This window comes from Leuciscus leuciscus (assembly GCF_965113295.1).
Source record: "Leuciscus leuciscus genome assembly, chromosome: 7".
Taxonomy (NCBI): domain Eukaryota; kingdom Metazoa; phylum Chordata; class Actinopteri; order Cypriniformes; family Leuciscidae; genus Leuciscus; species Leuciscus leuciscus.
This window is the reverse complement of record NC_138731.1, coordinates 15,897,907-15,920,499: the sequence shown is the minus strand read 5'-3', so window position 1 is coordinate 15,920,499 and position 22,593 is coordinate 15,897,907. Positions and strand designations below refer to the sequence as shown.

The window sequence follows — 22,593 nt, the reverse complement described above, 5'->3', positions numbered from 1 at the left end:
AGCACCTATGGTGTGTCTGGCAGCCGGGTTTGTCTCGCTATGTCTACAGCGTTAACCAGCGCTCAGAAAATAGGCAGAGACCCAAAATGTCCCGTATTGCATATTGTGTATTGTCTTCCCATTCCCCAAAGCATGTGTGGGGGTTAATGCCTGATTGTGTTTGGATATCCTTTCCCAGGCACTCTGTTTTCCCTAGTGGATGTGAGTGCTTCACAGGCAGCGGTAAGAGAGAATAATGTGATTGTAGATAGTGGAGAGGGGAATATGCTGTAATAATCCTCCACCCTAAAACCCTGCTGGCTAAGGAGTAAAAGCTCATTTATATTTCTCCTTCTCTGCCAGAGCCACCTTAAAAGGAGCTCCGTGCCTTTGTTTGCTTATAAACAGATGGGTGGAGTTCCTCCAGCAGGGAAGGCTCGGCTTCAAGACATACTGCTGATGTGTCTTGTCAGTGTTCAAGCACTTCAGTTTGCTTTGTTTGATGGATCAGGATATGAATTCATGAGTTTACTGCCCTTCTGCTTCGACTCCATTCCTTATCTGTGATATTACACAATCCCAGACAGCTTTGTGCTACTGATGACTAAGACTGGACGATCCTGCCAAAAAATGAAAATCTCAATACAGGGCTCCAGAAAATTGGCTCCTATAGACCTTATGCGCCAGAGAAACAAGCGCGCAGCCATCTTTAGAATATTGTCTTTGAACTTCAGTTTTTTGCGGTAGCTGTATGTATTTCATTGGCATCGCTGTCGAGGAGTAATTAGCTGGTGAAGTGGATTTACTTATTGTAAAGTTGACAAAAGTTATCATGAGGATTGTAATGTTTAAAGCAGACAAATGTCAGTAGACCGGGAAGATTTTAAACAAGCCGTTCGTTCATAAATACGCAAGATCGCTGTGAAAATACAGACCGGAAGACAAAACACAACGAGCGCAGCACTGAAAAGGGGTGGGGCTACATAAGGTCTATAAGGGAAAAAATTGGCGGGAAATTATATTTTGGGTGCCACTGGGGTTGTAACGGTATACGATTTTCACAGTGTGATAATGGTCTCAGAAGATTTCACTTTTTCACTGTATATGGTGTTAAATAAATAATAATAATAATTTCATCAGTTAAGGGTGGGGTAGGCAATTTTCGACGTGGCCAGCAATAGCACGTTAGCTTTGAAAGCATGAGATCCCACCCTCACTTCAGAGCGTCTCCAAAAGCTTCTTCAAAACACCTGAATGCGCACAGCTGAATCTGCAAAGCGCCACAAGATGAGAGACGGCGTTAAACTACCTCATGTCTCAAAGCACATAACATTACAATAACAATGAACATAAACAACTTAAAGAGCGCTGACCTGTACCACCTGACTGCTGCAGATTCATTTTGCCGTTGATAGTGTTGCCATTGAAATGCATAAGTTCCAGTCACAAACCACTCGAGTAAAACGTCACGGGTTTCCATCTTTTACAAATTACAGTAGTTATGGCGTGAACGGAGCATAAGCTTGTTGTTGTAGTTCAGGAGGAACTGTAAAAGTTGGCTGCTGTAACTTATAGCTCTGCATAGCATGAAATGTGTTGATAACGTGTGATGTCTGCGCAGGTAGACAGGCAGGTATGACATCGTACCATTGCATTTTTGGTAGAACAAATGCTTTATTATAACAAACTTGCATTTATTTGTTTTTGTTTCCTAGCTGTCCTATTCTACTGCGCTCCGTCTGTTTGAGGCGCATGCGCGCACCGACGCTCGTTCATCGAAGTCATTGAAGTTTAACAAGACTCGCTTGTTGTCAGTATGTGCAAAATTGGAATGCTAACGGAACATTTTCAGATAAGGATATAACTATAAAATGTAAATTGTGCGCTGAGGAAAACACGTGTCAGAGGCATTAACACGACAGGGCAAAACGTGGTAAATACTTATGCTTTTGTTTGAAGCACTTATAAATATAAAGCATTCTCATGTTTTAGGACAACTTGGATTGGATAATGTACCTTTCCCGAAGCAGTTCACTCTGCATCCTCAGTGATTTTCCATGTGTGTTTTGTCCATAGAAATGGGTTATTCACAACTATAAAGCGTCGTGACTGTCTGGTTTATGAGCACAGTGTTCAGATGCGTCTAATCGATAATCAAATTCGTTGTCGATTATTTTCATTATCGATAATAATCGATTTTAGTTGTTGCAGCCCTACCTTCATTGGGGATAAAAGAGAAGGCTGTCTATGAAGTAAATGTATCTATTTAGTGGTATATTAAACTAAATATAGTCACAGCTAGGGGTGGGCGATATGGCAAAAATATATCACAATTTTTTTCAGGAAAATCATGATTTTATCACGATTCTCTTTCATGTTGGTTTTACTATTTTGTAAGTGACTGAGCATTACAACCAAACTAATCTCTCTATTTTAAAAACAAAGCCTTACAAGGTAACAAAATATATTTATATAAAAAAAAAAAGAATGGCAGACAATTAGGCCAAAGTGGCGCAAATAAAAATAGGCTACACAACATAATATGCAAATGATATAAACAGTGCTTTATTTTTTCAGCTACTGTAGGTGTATTTAACAGTAGCATTCAAGAAAGCAATTAAATGAACAAATATAAAAATAAAATACTACATGGACATCACTGTATAAATTATACATTGATTCTTATTAAAGCTACTTTTAAAGTTCTCAATCAAGAGCAGTGAGTGATTTTCTCTTTGTGTTTTGTTGTTTTATTAACAATAAAAGGATTAGTTCCTGTGAGAATACAGGTAACTTTTGGCTCAGTCTCTTAACAACACATTGCAATATGGAAAAACTTGCAGCATCTGTAAAATCTAACTTGATATCTTCAACCAGGGCTGGTCTCTATTCCTTCACTACATAGATGCCTGATTCCTCATTGCATTCCAATACTCGACTACAACTATCACAAAATATGAAATAGAAACATGTTTGTTTTCTTTAAACGTATTTTGTAACAGTGTAACCATGCATGTAACTTATCCTAATGTCCTTTTTATGTCTATATGTGTATACATACATATGTCCTGTATATTTGTATGTGTGCATGTTTGTATGTGTCCCCTTTTACCTTTCTTTTTTCTTATGTTCACCTACTATACTTGTAACCTTTTGTTTTGTTAAATAAAAAATAAAAAAAGAAGAAAGTATCAATATCAGACTCGTTATGGAAAAAGTGGTATCGGTTCATCCCTATTACGTATTATTACAAATGCCTGCATAGGGCGCCAACAGCCTGGTGTTATTGTTATCCCACTTTACAGTAGGTCAAATCCTTATTTAATATTGGCCAAATGACATTTAATTCAAATGTTAACTTAATCTTTAATATTTGGCCACTTTTTTTACGATAAAAATGCTACATCCACAGTTTTTTCTTGAATAAGAATATGTGGACATTAAAACACGAGTGAGGGTTTAAACTTTTATTTTGAAATCGCAATGAACAGTTTGCATATTTAGAAACGCATAGATTTATTCTCCTGTGTTGGCGTAGGTTTGTAAATAATTTACGTTACAAATCTGATGAAACGGCACACATTGCTTTCCCAGATGAACGTTATAAGCAACCCAAACTTAGCATATGCAGAGATGGAGTTTGAGCTCTACGCATGTAAATGATAACAGTTCAACGTGGAGCAGCATTTACTGTGAACAGAGCCGCTCTGAGACGCACCTAACCTACATGCATGTAAATAATTAAAGTGCATATATATAAAACACGCAGGGCATATTTTTATTTAATTGAATCGCAGCCTTTGTGAATTCACTATAGCACTATGTTATAGTATGGTTTTTACATTTAATATGCCTACATAGTGCAGCCTTAGAAAACGATCTAATAATGCAGTTCATGGATTCCCGTCCTTGGAATGTGCCACTTCCGGTATTTTGCTGGTTACTCGACACGATTAAATTGTAATACAGGATTTTTTTAAGTCGAGTACTCCATTTTAATCGAGGAATCGTTACAGCCCTACATCCCTAACTTATAATGAAACTTAGTTTGTAACATTTATACTTGTAAGGGTGATCTTAAAACTAGCTATTCTCATTTCGCCACCGTTTCCTTGAAGCCGATATTTTTTAGCTCTTGACCTTTCAGGGCAACAGTGGTGGGACTTGTGGGTAAATTGTATACAGTATGACTCATGTACCTTTGAACAGACAACTGGCTTTTCACAGTCTAAATACAACATTCAGGACCCTCTGTGTTTTATTTAGCTAAGTTCTTGTGCCATGGTTTGCCTCTTACAGCTGAAAGTCACCAAATGTTGCTATGATCAACCTATGATTGATATCACCACAGCGAGATTCATAATTGTCACCCCCTTTACTGACATAGAGGCATTGTAGTATCAATCAAATTTGCTGCAGAAAAAAACTGATCAAATCTTCTTCATACCAGCTGTCTAATAAAGAACGAGTGTATAAGGTTTGGTGCTAAAGTGTAACAGAGCTGCACCTTATGAATGGCTTGCTTTATATAATAATCTCTGGTCATTAAGTGTAGAATCAATTTATGAATCTGTTTTGGTATTGAGTGTGAAGAAATGGTAAAGTTTGTCCACCAAAACAATGTCTTTGATCAAATGGAAACTCCTTATGCTGTTCAAAGTACATTCATTGTCTTTCTTGAGGTAGCAGTTAACCACAACTGATGTGGTCATTTGAAACATCCCCTCCCGTTTCATGCTCGTATACTAGACTTTATTGTCTGTTCTTTGGCCATTAGGTCTATATTCTGTATTGTCTCCTTTCCTTACATTGCTCAATTATGGTTTTGTTAAAGGTTATTCTTCCAAGTGCTTATGTCCCTTGGTAACTTGCTCAGTATGTGGCTGATTGCATTTTTATTGAATGAATAAATGGCTTTGGAGTCTGGGGGGAAAACAGCAGAAGTCCTCTTTGGTGAGCACAGTACTGCTGTTGCTAGTTCTCAGGGCTGCTTTCTGAGGCTAGTGTCTTTTATTGCAATTTTCAGTCATAAGCGTGACAGGATGTCTTTACATGAATATATATATATATGTATAAATACACACACATACACATATCAAACGCTCCAAGAGCGTAACGCTCCGGAGCTACTGCGCCACAAGAGGCATTTATCAGCTCGGCTCAAAACACACTTCAGTGCGAGCTTACAGCAAATGCATTTACTTGATGATCGTCTTAATCACATGACTACTAACAACTGTGAGACTAACAGGATCACTGTGAGATCCAGTGAAAAGCGTTTGAGTTCGATGCAGAGTTACACAAACCATACAAATCAAGATTTAAACCAAGTCAGATAAAATGGCGCTGATGTTCTCAACAACACTGACTCAGAAAACAGGAGAAACATTAAGCGGTCCAGTTAGAAGGCTTTTCAATCCACAAACCACCAACATTTACCATGGATTTACTTTAGTAACACAAACTTTAACCATGGTATTGTGGCAGAAATGTGGGATATTCATATTGAATATTATTAGATTATTAATGTAGACATTAAATGTATTAACTGAGTAATGTAATATTTTTACAGTATTTTTTGATACTAAGGGCTATAGCAGTTTTTGTGATTTGTGTTATACTAAATGTCTTTAGGCTATGTTTTTTTCTTACAAATACCATAGAAACAGTATAGTTTCTTTTTACCATGGCAGTGAGGTGCAATACGTGTTTTTTCCTGTGGTTAACATTAGTGGTGTAACAATATTCAAACCACACCTAAAAACCGTAATACACCACTAGGCATGTGACGGTATAAAATTTCATGTTGCGATAATTGCTGAAGCTTTTCTCGCGGTAAACGGTATTATCACGATATTGAAATAAGTTGCAAAAATAGTACCGTAATTAAAGGTTTAGCGGTACACGTATTCGTCCTGCTAATTTTCAGGAAATGACACGAAATGAGCGGTTTGTGTGAGAAAACGAACAGTATTTATATCGTTTTTACCTCTTATACACAGCCATGTCCAAGTGATCTGATCTGACGTGTGCGCAGACTGGTGCATAGATATATACACTAGATGTCGCCTTAAAGACATTCGTTCCAATGAACTTCCGTAGATAAGGCGACATCTAGTGTATATATCTATGCACCAGTCTGCGCACACGTCAGACCAGATCACTTGGACATGGCTGTGTATAAGAGGTAAAAACAATATAAATACTGTTCGTTTTCTCACACAAACCGCTCGTTTCGTGTCTTAGGCCATCAATGTGTACTTACGATGGGGAATTGTTTAATTTGGGCGATGGGGAATTGTTTTAATTTGGACTCTGTGCATGCTCTTTGAGACAGTGACCATAGACCTGCATTATATGACTGACAGACAAGAACGGTTTGACCTAAAAATATCAAAATTGAAACTACTGCGGAAAAAAAGACACCTACATCTTGGATGCCCTTGAGGTAAGCTAAAACATACCAAAAATTAATTTCAAAGTGAACTATCCCTTTAATGTGGCATGACAGATCACTATATAGGCGCCTCAGTTTAAGCAGCAACGAGTGAACACGATCATCTCTTCCTAATAAACATGAATGAACATCTGAAGGCATGTTGAGAGATACTGTGCAACTTACTGAAACATGAGAAATGAACTCTTTCGCTAAATATATTTACTATATTCACCTATATATTCATTGTATTTATTTAAGTAGTGGTCTTAATTTTTTTATGTATGTTTAAAATATCTGTCATGAAAATTATTATATTTCAACAACAAATTGGAGTAAAAACAGCTTTGCATCACAGGAATAAATATTTTAAAACATATTCAAATAAAAAAAGTTATTTTAAATTGTAAATATTTTGTTTTTATCTTTAATGGTAAGCATAAGAGACTTCTTTAAAAAAAATTACTGTCTCCAAACTTTTTAATATACTGTATCTTGTTTTAAGGATGGTAAACTAGACAAAATATTAATTAATAGCCTAATTAGAAGTTAATGCAAAAACTGCCTGATTTTGCATAAAATTGTTTGATTAAAAACAAATAGCAACAAATTTTAGGCTAATAGTTTTGGCTCTGTAAAATGTTACCCTTAAAAATGAGGTTGCTTCAATTTTTACATATTATAACCTTCAATTTCATAAAATGCGAGTGAAACGCTCACACTGTCGAGCCCTGATTGTTATTAAATGAACAAACTCATTTGCTGTTTGCTGTCAAGGACAACTCAATAGAAAGACCATGTTATCTTGTCTTTATTTTGCTCCATTTTGTCGCTGTAGATTTGCTTCATCACTGTAATGTGGTGCAGAAACTGGCTTCAGTTACATAGTTTGAATTGTTGTTTTTTCTGGGGCTTCTCTATACCTAAATGACTAATACAATAAGAAAGAGGAGGCAGAACAGTCTGTGTTTACTGAATTGATGTAAATCTTTTTCTCATTTAAACTATGGGCCAACATGATTTACTTCAGTGAGCTTCACATTCATTTACTGCCAAAGTAGGGCATTGCAAATTCGGGACGTTGTAGTGGAGAGCAAAGTCAGAGGCAGTCCGGTATTCTGTCCTCTCAGTGTGAGTGTGATACACCTGTGACTTATGAGGACAAGATTTCAGAAGCAGAGACTCTAGTGGGGTAACACCTCAACCATGCTGTTCTTGCTTTGCAACACTGAGAGCAAATCACTGCTCGATTATGGTAAAAATCCTAATCACGATTATTTTTCTCAATATTGAAATCACGATTATTTAACACTATTATTGGTGGGTGATATCATCAGTCTTATTTCGTGATACGAGTAATTTTAAATGTCTGTGACATTTCACAATTATAAAGACTTCAGCAAAAACTAATACTAGGTTAAATAATGTAAGTAAAAGTCCTCCAAACAGTAAACAGTTAGCAATACAATAAGAACAAATAAACTAGCCTAAATTACAAACACAACAGAAAAAATACACAAAACATGTCTAGTGACATATCAGGGCCATTTTATGATTAATTGAAATACATTTCTTACATACAGCTCCTTTAAAAAAAAAAATGTATTCAGGAAGATGTACTAACAGTGGTATTCAGTAATAGCCTGCAACAAAAATTAAATAAAGTGATCACATGTAAAATAACACTGCTGTATACATTAAATATAGACTAATCCTTATAAAAACTACAGTTTATTCATTCAAGAGCAGTGAGTGATTTTATCTTTGTCTTTTGTTGTTCGATTAACAATAATGACTGCAGCAGATTTATTATGCTCACAGTATACTTTGCTTATTCGCCACTATCTCTTTTCGCGGCTTAATACGCTTTTAATAACACTGTTTAATAAGAAGCACGTCACGCAGTTTAGCAACACTGCATTTTACAACACTTTACATTTGGGTGTAAAGCTTGGGCTTTTAGTGAGGAACAAAAGTGCACCGCTGTGAAGGAAAGGAAGTTGCACTCACTGCGCGGGACGGAATGGTAGTGGGACAATAATAGTTTTGCATCGATTATCTTGTTTTTAAAATAGTTGGATGCCAAAATCAAAATTGAAAAATGAATTATGATTAATCACACAGCCCTTGGAACTGTATTGGGGTACTAGGCATGGCTCATAGATGTGTTGCTTCCTACTGACTTCAGATGTCTGATGTAATTGGCCAAACACGGGGGGGGGGGGGGTAGATTTCTTTGTGGTGTCCGCCTAAAAATGAATGACCTTCTCTGCATTACATCATCCTTTGTTATCGGCAGATAGACAAAAATGAAGACAAATTTATGAGTTAAGCCTATCAGGGGATGCATTGATGAATGGGACAAAAACGTTAGCTGTATTATAGGGATGGATAATATGATGGTATATGCTGTACAGTTTTGCTGTATTGTTTATAATACAGTTGATGTATCCATGTGATTATGAGTGATCAGAACTGCTTTGCGTTATTTACAAGTGATAGCAATGAAGAAACATCTCAACATGTGTGTTGTTATTCACTATTTGAAGAGAAAATGACATTGTCTGCAACAAAAGCCGCGTTTCCACCGAAATTACCCGGAACAATTTGTCCCAGGAACTTTTTTCCCAGGAACTTTTTTTGCCCCAGACTGGTTGCTTTCTGCGTTTACACCGCGGTCTAAAGTACCGGGAAGGTAAACTGCGCGCAACTCCTCCTCCCAGTCTGCGACGGACAGTAATCAGTTTTGAGCGTCACATTTAAGTATGGAGGAGATTCAAACTGTGCTGCAGTTATGTATTGGTTTACTAACGAGGTAATTAACAAAACAAAATAAACGAGCACTGATACTAAAGCGTGTTCAGAAAGCTCGTATGCGTATAAAATTAGACAACGTATGTTATCAGTTATTGTGAGATGCCTGGGACGAACGCGCAAAAATTTCCTCTTTCGCAAATACGCTTAAAAAAAAGCCTGAACCCCGTCTATCAATCATAAATAGTGAATAGTCTTGTAAATAGTTGTTTGTTACTAACCTCAAAGCGCTATTTCAATCCTGTTATAGTAAATTTGTAACATGGTTTGGAGTGCCTTGCAATAGATGACAATGTGTAAACATATGACTTAATAATAAAAGCTGTGGCAGAAAAGAGACGAGCACTGATAAAGCGTGTTCAGTAAGCTCGTAATGCTAACGTTAGATATAAAATTTGTATGTTATCAGCTATTGCGGACATTGACCGTGAGATGGCTGGGACGAACGCGCAGAAAGTTTCCTCTTCCACAAATACCCTTAATAAAGCCTGAAACTCGTTGCCAGTCCACCAGTTTTTTAAATTAAATTCCATATTTGCAGACAGACAACTCTTACTGCATGAAGCCACGACACGAACCGCAATAGATTTTTTAAAAAGGGAGGTTAAAAATAAATAAATGCTTCGTGGAGTTTCAGCTTGTGCAGCGCACAAGTCCCACCCCTGAAAGTTCCCGAACTTTGAAAAAGTACTACCTCATGAGCAGGGACTATCGGAGGGGGAAATATTTACCCGGAACTTCATTTAGACCCTGGTTCCTGCGGTGTAAACACATCGAGTACCAGCCCAAAGTTCCTAGTTCCTGGGGAAAGTTCCTGCGGTGGAAACGCGGCTAAATTGATACACTGAAACAATATTTAAGTGAGGTTAGAGAATGTGTGTGTATTGGCTTTTTTACTGCATTTTCAATAGAGGTGTTGGGTGTATCGGTTCTCGGTAAAAAGATTCTCCACCCACGGTTGGGCTCACGGTTCTTAAATCTGACAACACATCTATAATATGGTTCATTGAAAATAATGTGTAAGACAGACAGACAGACAAAGTTCTGCTAAGTTCTGCATGTTTCTGATGATGGGTTTCACATTCTGGGTTCCCATTCCCAATACAGCGATGATAAAATGACGAATGAATATGACCAGTCATTTACGCTGTTCATCCCCCGGGTGTTAATAGCGCACAAGTGCAGGTGAGACTGTTGTTGCTATATGTTTAAACTAAACTGTTTAAATGTTTAAACATTTAAGAGCCAGAAGACGCGAATGAGAACTCGCGTGCGCTGTGAGAAGATTGTGTGTGTGCAAACTCAGTCATATCGTCATATTAAATATTTTAAATATATAAGTAATATAATATCTGTGTTCCCCAAGGCCTGTAGTACTACATGCATCATAACCTACTTTCTCACAATATTTCTCCCTTCCTCCCTCCTCTTATGTATCGCTCCTAATTCTTTATGTATTTTTATCGTCTGACAGACAGAAACTCTGGATGGGGCCTTTCCAGTGCCTGACATCAAACTCCACAGTAACCCCTCTGCGTTCAACGTCTACTGTAATGTACGGCACAGCGTGCTGGACTGGCAGCAGAAGGAAGCCGTTTTGGCCCTGGCCTCCCGGAGCTCTGTGCAGAGCGGCGACTCAGACAGTGAGGAAGAGGAGGAGTATCGCGAACCCGCCGTCAAACTGCCGAAGGTCAGTGAATGACATCAATGCATATACGAAGCCCAATCATGTGGTTTAGTTCTATTGTTCATGATTAAGCCTATTTTTTGTTGCACCGTTTATGCCTTTATGTTTCTTTTTATGATAACTGCAGTGATATATCATAAGAATAAACTGCTGTGTTCTAAATATTCGAGATTCTTTGGTGGTCGTGATCAAAACTTTAGCATCGAATTAAATTAGTCTAGGCTTTTTTTCCCTTTTACACTAGAAATGATTTTCTTAATTTTGCAAGGTATCTTACACTGTGTCTACACTGGGTGTGACCGTGTCGCATCGACATCTTGCCACGCTTCAACAGCTCGAGGCTTTCTACTACTGGAAACGCCAAAGTAAAATTTCCAGTCCATTGGTTCTGTTGTCGGAAGTAGCGCAGTCACATGGAGTACATTAGAAATAGCAATAGTGTTAGCAGACAGCATAATTTTGCTGCTTACCTTTGACCCGCCCTCAAACAATGTAGTTGGTTCGTGTTGTACATGTCTAGAAGATGCCGCATATTTCTGTGCTGCAAAAGCAAATGACTAACAAAGAGAATTTGTAAATTTAACTTGGCCAGTTAGAGTTTGAGTAATTTCTACTTACTCATTTTGAAGTTTACCATGCAATACTCTTTCAAGTGAATATGAATACTTAATTCAAAGCTTGTAGAAAGCTTTTTCTGTAGTATTTACTTAACCACAGAATAATTTGTATCATTGTAGCCGTTATTTGTTTCTTTAAAAACAACGTTTTTTTTTTCCTCTTCATGTTTCTTGCCCCCCGTTTCACATCACAGCCATATGTGGATGGGTGGCTGATTAATTCCAATCTCCACTTCAAAGATTCTCATGCTTAGGCTAGAAGGAAATGTGCTTTGGGATGGGAATATCAAGGAATTCAATTACATTTTTAAGTAATGTTTCTTTTTTTTTCTTTTTTTTCATTGACAATTCTTAGCACTTTTTACTAAAAACATGGTCCTTACTATATAATAAACCATAAAAATCTGTGAATGTCTGTCTTTAACTACAGATTATCAAATGAACAACTAGTCAGTTATCACTCTGATTAAAGTCACAAGCCCTGCAAAAATTTGAGTTGTTGGCAAAAACTCAAGGAGCTAGTTTCAGAATCTAGAAATTAATATTCAGATTGGACCCAAGACTATGTTAAACATTCTATTGTGTGACATCCTGATGCCTGTTATTTTAAGATGTGCAAATTGTCAGGGTGTTGTGATTCACTAACACGTTTCTGTATTAAAGGACAGGTATTTTATTTATAGAGTTTAGATGGAGGGCTTATTTAATATCCAAACCTTGAGAGACGCTACACGGGATCATTTTTTTATTTATTTCTCTCAGATGTCCTAGGACAAAGCACAAATTCCTTTTTTAGATGATGACCTTGAAAGATGAACCAGTGCAGGCCTTTTGCTATGAAGATGAGCCCAGCATAGTGTCTTATAACAATAAGGAAGCACTTTTAGAAACAAACTGTTTCCAAAAAAAAAAATCTCCCAAAAGATTCCTTCATTAAAATATACTGGTAGATGTTCACAGCTGCAATACGGTCTCTGAAGATATGCTAAACAGCAAGATCCATATCTTAACCACATTTTTAGATAAAAGAGGCATTGTCAGACTTACTTACATTCTCATCTGATCCTAATGTTCTACATGCTGGTTCTCGCATAAACTCATTAGGTGAAACGGCAACACTGTATTAAAAGTCAGTTTAACAACAAACACATGGACAACCAATTATTTATTCTTTTTCAGTCAAAGTAAACCACATATGCTCTTCACGGCACAACAATGTTGTTTTAGTAATAGATTTTTCCAGTCATTGAATTCAGATATGGCCTTTTCTGTTGCGTGATGATGGTTTTATACTGAATAATCCACATGATCATTTATTTTTATTTTTGCTGGAATCAGTATTACTTGACCTAATGTTCCTACAGAGTGAGCATGATGGACTTATAGAAGTAAAAATACTAGTGGTCAGGGCTTGACATTAACACCTGTCAAATGCGGGTGTATTTCAGAAGTGGCGAGTAACACAGTTACTCCTAATGGCCACTTTGGCGGGTTGAATTTTATACATGATATATATAGTTTTCAAAATAAGTAAGTGCAATGTAGTGTTGTAAAAAACGACAAAAGTACATATTGATACTGAAATATCTGAATGCTTCCAATACTCATTTTCCGCAGAACAGATACACTATACCAGCTGCGCTTTCTCGCTCTCACATCTTGAGTTGACACACAAACCCGTCTCTCCTCACTCATTGGCTTCATTTGCTTCGGATGAATATTGTTGCTGTTACAGGGCTTGAATTTTATTGTGGGATTCTGCGTATTGTGCATTATTTTACACATTCCCGCAGATTTTGTACTCACACCCAAAATGCGCGCAGATAAATCCGTCTCTCAGTGCTAAATTGAGTTATATTTCGCTGCTTATTTGGCTTAAACAGTCAAATCCGCACAAAATAATGTCAAAATGCCAGTCTTGGTTAGTATTCACGTAAACAGTCGGTTATGTTTCAAGCCTGGGACACACCAAGCAAGCCAACTTCAAAGAACTAGTGGCAACGGAAACCGATAGTGTTGTCGGCTGCGTCTGGACCAAAATGCTGAACACAGCACAGACTACAGCCAACTGCAAACTAGAACGTCTTTATCAGCAGGTATCAATAGTCTATATTCGTCATTCAAAAGGAGAAACCGTAACAATGATATACGCAGATATACGAAACATAATCAAAGCAGCACTTGCTTAGCATTTTGAATATCAGTTATTTTCAGAACTTTCGTCATTTTATGCGGCTTATGTGGTTTTGAAAATATTCATGTTTTGAAATGCTTAGGTAGGATAACAACATTAGATCAGCCTTCTGTCTGCGCCGTATTTTGACCTATTTGCTCTCTTTCATCACTTTCGCTTGTATTCTTGTGCACTGACTCATTCGCTAAACTGAACATCCAATCAGAGTTCCCACTCTCACCGACGGCCGACGCCAATTCAACATGCTGATTCGGGCAAACTGCCACCGACGTGTGGAACACAGCGCAAAAACTAGCCCGATGGCCGACCGTCGGCTTGGTGTGTCCTGGCCTTTAAGTGAACTTAAACAGTTAAAGAAATAAAACGTGTAACAGTATAATGGATCCGTGCGTCAGGTCTTAAAGTGACAGCAGCCTAATATACCTGCTGCCTAATTATGAGTTAATACCTATTTGGCAGTTTTCCTCCATGGTATCGATGTCAAAATTGTGGCCAGAGAAAATGCTGAGTGGCTTGTAACTTTGGAAAACCACTAGTTACAGTGGCTGATGAGCAAACAAGTTAATGTCAAGCCTTGCTAGTGGTTGATTGATATTGATTTTTTTTTTTGAGGCTGATGCTGATATGTTAGAGAGCAGGGTGGCCGATATAAAGCTGATTTACATGATATAACACTATTTAATTTAAAGATATTAAAAACACATAATTGCATCATATTTAATATATTAGAAATAAATAATTAGAAAATTAATATGAAAAAATAATACTTTAGATTGCAACTTCTTTATTTCTGTAATTCACAAAATAAAGAAATTGCTAAAAATATGAATGAAAAATAAGTTATACTGTAACCAGCAGTACACTCAGTAATCTGGTAAATTTGTGTGCACTGGGAATAATATTTTGGAATTGATGAATGTTATATCACAGCTATGTTCTTCTGCTCCTCAGATCATTGGTATTGGGCTATGTGGAGTGTTTGAGCTCATCAAGGAGACTCGTTTCTCGCACCCGTCACTGTGCTTACGGAGCCTTCAGGCCCTTCTAGATATGCTCCAGGGACAACAGCCGGAGAGCTTTCAGACCGAACCTCCAGATGTGCTGGGTAAGTAACTTTCTTAAGTGAATTTGTATAAGTGAATCTGTATATTTCAATCATGAAACCACTGTTGGACCTGCAGAGTCTCTCTTCCATCTTCTGCTGGAGACAACGGTGCGGAGCACAGGGATGAACGATCCCACCGGTCAGACCCTCACTGCGTTATCCTGTGCCTGCCTCTTCAGCCTTGTGGTGGCCTGGGGAGACACTGGCAAAACCCTCCAGGCTGTGTCTGCCATCCTCACCAACAATGGCAGTCATGCATGCCAGACCATCCAGGTGAGGGAAAGTTTTGAGATTGCATTGAGCACCAAATCAGTGTATTAGAATAATTTCGGAAAGATCATGTGACACCCGAAGACTGGAGTAAATGCTGCTAAAAATGTGGTGAGGTCTGAAATTATAATTTTTTTGGGCTGTCTGTAGCACCTATTGCTCTGCATCCTTTCTTAAAGGTATAGTTCACCCAAAAATGAAGATTCTGTACAGGAATGAAAATGCAGGTTTAGAACAACTTGGGAGTAAATGATGACAGAATCTTACATTTTTTGGGTGAACTATCCCTTTAAGGATCCACACTTAAGAAGAGTTCTTGAAGTTTATTTCTAACAATGTTACTGATTATTTAAGTCAGTTTTTTTTAACAGTTTAATGGATTTCTTGCTTGGTAAGTGAGGTTGAGATTTTAGACTGCATAAAAAGCTTCTGTTCATCTGAAGTCAGGATGACAGCACATTACCGCTCATCTCTCAGTATGCGATAGCCATAACTGAAACTGCATTTGGAGGTCAACAATCGGATTGCCTGAAAATGTCAAATCCCTCTGATTTTCCGTCTTTATTATATTACTCTGCCAGCACAGAGTCCCTCAGCCAATTACTCCCCCTCAGTCTTCTGCCGTCTGCATGATATGCCATTTTTTTGCTTATTTAAATGTCTTAATGCTCTCTGACAATATCACACACTGATTTAAGCCCTATTCGCTCTGGATTAGTATTATCTGGGGACCTTGTGTGATTTAGAAATTACCCACCCACTTATCTCTTATCTCCCGGATATGATGTCAGTAGGCTATTGCTTGGAAATGTCTTGTCGTTATAGGTCTAGCTGTATGATATATCATAAACCGAATAATTTTCCTTACCACATGCTGCTATACATGTCATCCATCTCCATCGAATCATTCGTTTTGTTTTCGCTCTTCTGATGATTTTCAGTCTTATCTTTCAGCAAATTGTATAGTTGTGGTGTAGGTATAGCGATATGACACAGCACCCAAATTACTATCAAAACACTCCAACGCAGCCTCCATTCTTCGCGAAAGATGGATATAAAGGTGCACAGGAAACAAAAACCTTGAAAAAATGATATATGACCCCGCCGATTCGTACAGGACTAATATTATCACAGGACCTCGTTGTTCAGTGAAATATGGTAGGTCATTTGCGGGGGAATTTTTACTTTACAAATTACAGACATGGCCGATTCGCACGGGATTAAGATCACAGACAACCTCTGCAATTATTACAAATGACTAGAGGTCACCAGGTAATACTAATCCAGTGCGAATTGGGCTTTAGACATCAGAGAAACTCAGTTCATTTGTTGTTGCCAAGGTAACTACAACCTAATTGGAGCATGAGTAACTTGCATGGCTTGTGTAAAGTGTGATATCTGATCCGTCTCTGTCAGTTCACAGTGCACAAGTCCAACTTGAAGTGATTCAGAATGAAAGTGAAAAACAAGCAAAGGCTTTTGTGTATATTCTGATGAAGTGCTTTGTAGAGCTGGACTATATTTTTCATATGTATTTGCTATGAAATGGCTTAAACATATTTTATTTATTTATTTATTACTTTTAAAAAACAATTATTTATACATATTTATATATTAAACCCCATCTTTTCAACCAAACAGCCATTGTTGCCCAGTAGATTCAATAGACAATGAAAAAGTATTTTTTAAAAACACTGTTTTTCTTTAAATAGACTTTAGGAACAAACAATACTTAATAATTTTCATTTATATGCACCAATATAACATTACATAGTAGCAAACATCAATATTTACTTATTATTTTTTTCTACATGAAAAAAGAAATGGGGATTTCCAAATAGATAGTTGAATCTGGGATTGGAATCGATTTACTGACATTGATAGTTTGAAAAGAATTATGGAAATAATTAATGTATTGCATTGTAAGTTAGCTGGCAATACCCTGTCCTAATGTAAGACTTGAGTCTTTGGTAAAGAACAGAGAAGTGTAGTGCAATAAAACTAAATGTCATTATTGAATTGTAGAGCATCTAAAGCAATAAACCTCTCTGTCCTCTGTAGCATCATTCATCAGAGTACCTCCTTACTCCCTCCTGCTGAATGTTAAAGAAAGATCAACATAAATATTAAACAGGGAAAAGAATGTGTCCTGGGGATATGATGTGAGATAGATGAAGGGTGGCCTACTGTCCTTGTGAATGGACTGGTAAAGGTCAAGTGGTGCAGAGAGGTTTGGTAGGGGTGTAACTCCACATAATCACATGAACAACCAGTCAGTAAATACACTCTTTTAAGCCTGAAAGTACAACAATAACAGTGGCTGTTCTCTTTCATTTCGAAACAAAACTTCAGTGAGTGAGTCATGTCAGTCTGATTCAGCCAGTGAGTGAGTCATTAGACTGATTCAAACAAAGGACACATTATTTTGATCGATTTTTCTTTTCACTTGGGCTAGTGGTTCAGATTTTTTCCTTGCCCTGCTAACGTTTTCATTGTCTCCTCCACAAAAAAAGTCATTGTTGTGATGTTTTCGATGTTTTTTTTGACCCATGTATTCTTGCATTCTAGTTAGACACCAACATTTTTAGATATGATACCAGGGAAATTTCACAATTCTTGATTTCAATTTTGATAACACAGCAAAAACTAACTAGCCTATCTAATATATATTTCAAACATGATTAAAGACATTTAAACGGGTAGTTCTAACAGTAGTATTTAAGACATCTTCACTGTATTAATTAAATATAGAATCATCCTTATTAAAGCTATACAAAAATGTGTCGATCAAAAGCAGTGAGTGGTTCTCTCTTTCCTCTCTTCTTTTCCCTGTCTACTGTCATTGATTTCTTTCATCAAAAAGAACAAATTGAACTGCTGGTTACCAGTGTTGGGGGTAACGCGAGTTACGTAGTCAGATTACTTTTCTCTCAAGTAACTTGTAAAGTAATTGATTACTTTTAAATTGACAAAATATCTGAGTTACTTTGTTTTCCCATTTATTGACTGACACCTCTCCTGTGTAGAGGTGTTGTGTGCGCTGTGAAAACATGATGCTTATTGTAGTTCTAGACTAAATGTGAGCAGGCATTTACTCATATTACTTGCTCAAAAACAAATTCAGTATCCCTCAAAATGAATCAAAACAGTGCAAAGCAAACTCAGAATATTAAGCAAACCTGCAAAAATTAAATGTTAAATTACACAAATATACTTTATGTATTTAATCTCACTTTATTAAAGGAGTCATGAACTGGATTGTTTTATTATTTTATAATGTTGCCTGGGGTGCCCTTATAATGTTAGTATGATTTTTACATAAAAAATGGTCATAATTTATAAATAAAAGCCATTTTTCCAAGCCTGATTTCAGCCTCAGATTTGAACGCTCTGTTTTAAGGGGCGTGTCTGCTGTGAGACTGCAGTGTAAACGCCCACTGCTGTGATTGGCTGACATGCTTGCATATGAAATAGCTAGTATTATATGAACTCTCTCGAAAACTTTTACTACGTTTTTACTATTACAGCTATCGAGATGAACAAATCGTGAAAAGTATCGTTTAAAGCATTATATTTAAATCTATTCCATCACATGAAAGGTTGCAGCATGATGAGCACTGACTGAGCAGAAGACAGAGAGTCTGTTGATCGCGTGAATAAAGATCTTATCATTGCAACGCAATTTTTGTAAAATGTTTAGCACAGACACCTAAGCCAGTGGGAAGGGTTGTAGGAACCGCGTCATTAAAAATGAATTTAATCCACTGGTCCCTGATAGCTTGGTCCGTTCTTGGGAGAGAAAAAACATTTCCATGTTGATTCTGGCAGTCAACAACAAAGCAACTCACGTGTGCACCACGTTTCTGCATCTTTCACGGTCGAGTGCGTACTTCGAATCGGAATCCCGGCGCTCGACTGAATATGAGGGGGAGAGGGGTCTGCGGTGTCCATATATGGTATATCCTGCGCCGACTTGACGTCAAGTCGGCGCAGAAATTAACATCACGTATTTGAGTGCGCGTGCACGTGGGCTGGTTGACGAACCCAGGGGTAAACAAACGCTTCACTTTTAAATATCGGCTTCCCGGCCAGTGTATAATCGTTAGGCAATCATAACATACATTTTTTCTCGTGGAAAAGTGAAAATTACAGGTCATGACTCCTTTAAAGGACAAGTTCGGTATTTTACACTTAAAGCCCTCTTCACAGATCGTTTCTGATGAAATAGAAATTTTGGACACATGCTGCTGTCCCGAAAGCGAAAGAAACAGCAGCATGTGTCCAAAATTTAATCTTAACAGTTCTATTTCATCAGAAACGATCTGTAAACAGGGCTTTAAGTGTAAAAAAACGAACTTGTCCTTTAACCTATGTATTGGCTGCTGACCTTTGATTATCTAATTCAACCATAAGCAAAATGACTTTAGATAAACAGCACATTTGTGTTTAATTTTGTTTGTTTTTATTTCTGAAGTAAGAGTGTAGAACTCTCTTCATTTACATCCTATTCATTTGCATTCTAGAATGCCAGTACAGCTGAAAGGTTTGTTTAAGCTGCGCCCTCTACTGTACCGGTGTGAATTTGCATTTAGCCTGAGGCCTTTTCATTTCACATTTGGTGTGAAAGGACCTTTACATTTACCAAAAATATAAACAAACGAGCAAGCCCAGCCCAAGTGAGAAAAAGTAACGCAAAAGTAACGTAACACATACGTACCATACAAAGCAATGAAGTAACGCAAGTATTTTTCTTTTGTAGGATGTAGTGTTGTTTCCCCAACACTGCTGGTCACGCTGTGTTTGTTTTTGCATGTACTAGTGAGGATATCATAAAAGAAAGATTGTTGTTTATTTATTGTCTTTGTATTATTGTGTGCTGCCTAGTCTCTCCATGATCAATTCAAGATCTGACCCAATTGTATTTGTACACCAAAAAGGTTCCAACAATCCTGAACGCACTACAAAGGAGTGTGCAGGCGGTGCTGGTGGGGAAGATCCAGATCCAGGAATGGTTCGGAAACGGCATCAAGCGGGCCGCGCTGATGAACAAATGGGTTCTGAAGGAGGTGAACATCGATGAAGATGAACGCTGTCTACTTCAAACAGACGGTTCCTTCCTCTACCTGCTCTGCAAAGATGGTCTCTACAAAGTAGGCTCAGGGTACAGCGGCACCGTGCGGGTGAGGACATCTTATGTTTACCTGATCACCCATTGGAAATAAAAGAAGTTATTTTGCCAAGCTAATTTTCTGACTAAATTACTGTTAAGTAGTTCTGTAATTAATTTAGTAATTAATAGTGATGCACCAACATTTTGGCAACTGGAAATATAATATTTTTCAGTTCTTTCTTAAAAGAATTCAGTTTTTTTGAGTGTTAAGTAAATTCAGTTAATTAATTGAATATTGAACTCTATTGAAAAAAAAATTCTCCAGAATCGGACAGTTCTGAGATTTGTGAAGTCGTGGATCTGGTTTTGTGCTGAGGCAGCAAGTTGTTTATCATTATGTTTGTGCTGGTGCTAATAAGTGGCTATCGATTGCAGGGCCATGTGTACAACTCCACATCTCGTATCAGGAACCGTGAAGAGAAAAGGTCATGGCTGGGATTCGCCCAGGTATTACCCCTTGTTTTATGTGTGTTTCTCCTGGTTGTCTGTCTGCTTGTATAACGCCAACGTAATCAGTGTATAGTACTTGATACAGGTTTGAAAGCTTGATCGTATCTCCTAAATAAAGCATTACGTGCTTATGACGTTTTCAACCTTGAACCTCTGTGAACAACAAAAATGTCATTCATTGAACTGCCTTACAAAAGCATGTTTCTTGTGGTGGTTTGCTTTACAGGGTTGTTTGCTCTATCGAGACATGAACAGTCACAGCATGGCAGCCATTAAGATCAACCCAGAGACTCTGGAGCAGGAGGGCACCATCACAATGCCGGGTACAAACACCCCTCTTGTGTGCTATTGATCGCTAAGAGCAGGGCAAATAAATGGCTTGACAAGCACACTTTTCTTCCCTGTGTTGACAGGTTTCCTATTAAAACAGGACGAATCCAAGGGCCTTAATTTTTTTCCTTGAATAGCCAATGGCTTTCTATATAACTGTGCCTCTATATAGCTCTAGATATATTATGTGGTTATTCAAAGTAGTTTATTTAAAAAATATATCTTCTAAAGATTGTTTATGACTAGCCTAAAACAGAATGTTCCTGTAATTTGGACTGCAATTTGAAACTGTAAAACTTTCAAATTTTCTCTTTAAATTTCACTCTCTCTTTCTCAGGTCTACAAGCAGATGGACAGAACATCGTATTCACTGATGGAGAGTTTATCAACCAGATTGCAGCCTGCAAAGATGTAAGTTGTTCCAAAACCTAGCGAGCTGTCTTCGTAGGTAGCATTTTAGGCATCGCAGTTGTGCAGGCTGTTCCAAAAGGTAGGCAGCAATATGCCAAATCATAAGGCAGCGTTGTATGTATGCTTCAGGGTGAAGGCAGTCCCACAATGCATTGTGCCAAGTGAACAAATAAATCCAAAGATGGAGGCAAGAGATATTTATTGATTATATATAAATACTTGTATTTGTATCGGTTTCTTTTGTAATAATTATACTGATCAGTAAATGTATGGATTAAAGAAGGTAAAAAATAATAGAGCATAGTATAATACACTGCTGTAAAAGTTTTGGGTCAGTAAGATGTTTTTGAAAAATGTATTTGATTCAGCAAGGATGACATTTAAGTAAAGACGTTTTTAATGTTACAAAAGTGTTCTACTTGTATAAATACACGCTGTTCCTTTGAACTTTTTAATCATCAAAGGAATTGTTCATTCATGGTTTCCACAAAACTGTTAATCAGCAAAACTGTTTTCAACATTGATCATAATAATAAGAAATGTTCAAAATCATACTAGAATGATTTCTGAAGGATCATGCGACACTTAAGTAATGATAGTAATGATGCTGAAAATTCAGCTTTGCCGTAACAGGAATAACTTACTTAAAAAAAAAAAAAAAAATTACAATAGAACACAGTTACTTTGTATTGTAATATTTCACAATATGCTATATTTACTCTTTAATTATTTTTGATAAAATAAATGCTGCCTTGATGAGCATAAGAGACTTTTAAAAAATCCTACCAATCCCAAACTTTTGAAAGGTAGTTTGTATATACGCCTATTTACATGTGCTTTTGTATCCTGCCATTAGTTTAGCAACATGCTGATGTTAAACTCTGGAATCAATCGTATTTACTAGAAACCCGTTATTTGCAGGAGGTTTTATTGGTTGATTTTTCAATGATTTGCCAAACTGTTACGGACCAAAACGTGTTTAAATCGCTTGTTTTAGATGGAATAGTGGAATAGTTGGATAATAATACAAGAACCCCAATAAATGTTTGATCCAAAATGAACAGCCTGTTTTCTCCATGCTGCGGTCTTCATCAGACGACAGCCGATTTCCCTGCCCCTCCCCCGGCACG

The 22,593-nt window shown here is 37.4% G+C and overlaps 1 protein-coding gene across 13 annotated transcripts in view; it reads left to right on the top strand.

Moving 5' to 3' along the window:
- The window catches only part of mycbp2 (MYC binding protein 2), a 112,556-nt gene that overhangs the window by 5,454 nt on the left and 84,509 nt on the right, over positions 1–22,593 (top strand). For all 13 annotated transcript variants that reach the window (XM_082175283.1, XM_082175280.1, XM_082175279.1 and 10 more), the window contains exons 3-9: positions 10,704–10,919; positions 14,679–14,832; positions 14,909–15,105; positions 20,040–20,282; positions 20,648–20,719; positions 20,949–21,045; positions 21,390–21,463. In XM_082175283.1, coding sequence (XP_082031409.1) covers positions 10,704–10,919; positions 14,679–14,832; positions 14,909–15,105; positions 20,040–20,282; positions 20,648–20,719; positions 20,949–21,045; positions 21,390–21,463 — 1,053 coding nt within the window. The remainder of the gene's footprint in view (positions 1–10,703; positions 10,920–14,678; positions 14,833–14,908; positions 15,106–20,039; positions 20,283–20,647; positions 20,720–20,948; positions 21,046–21,389; positions 21,464–22,593) is intronic.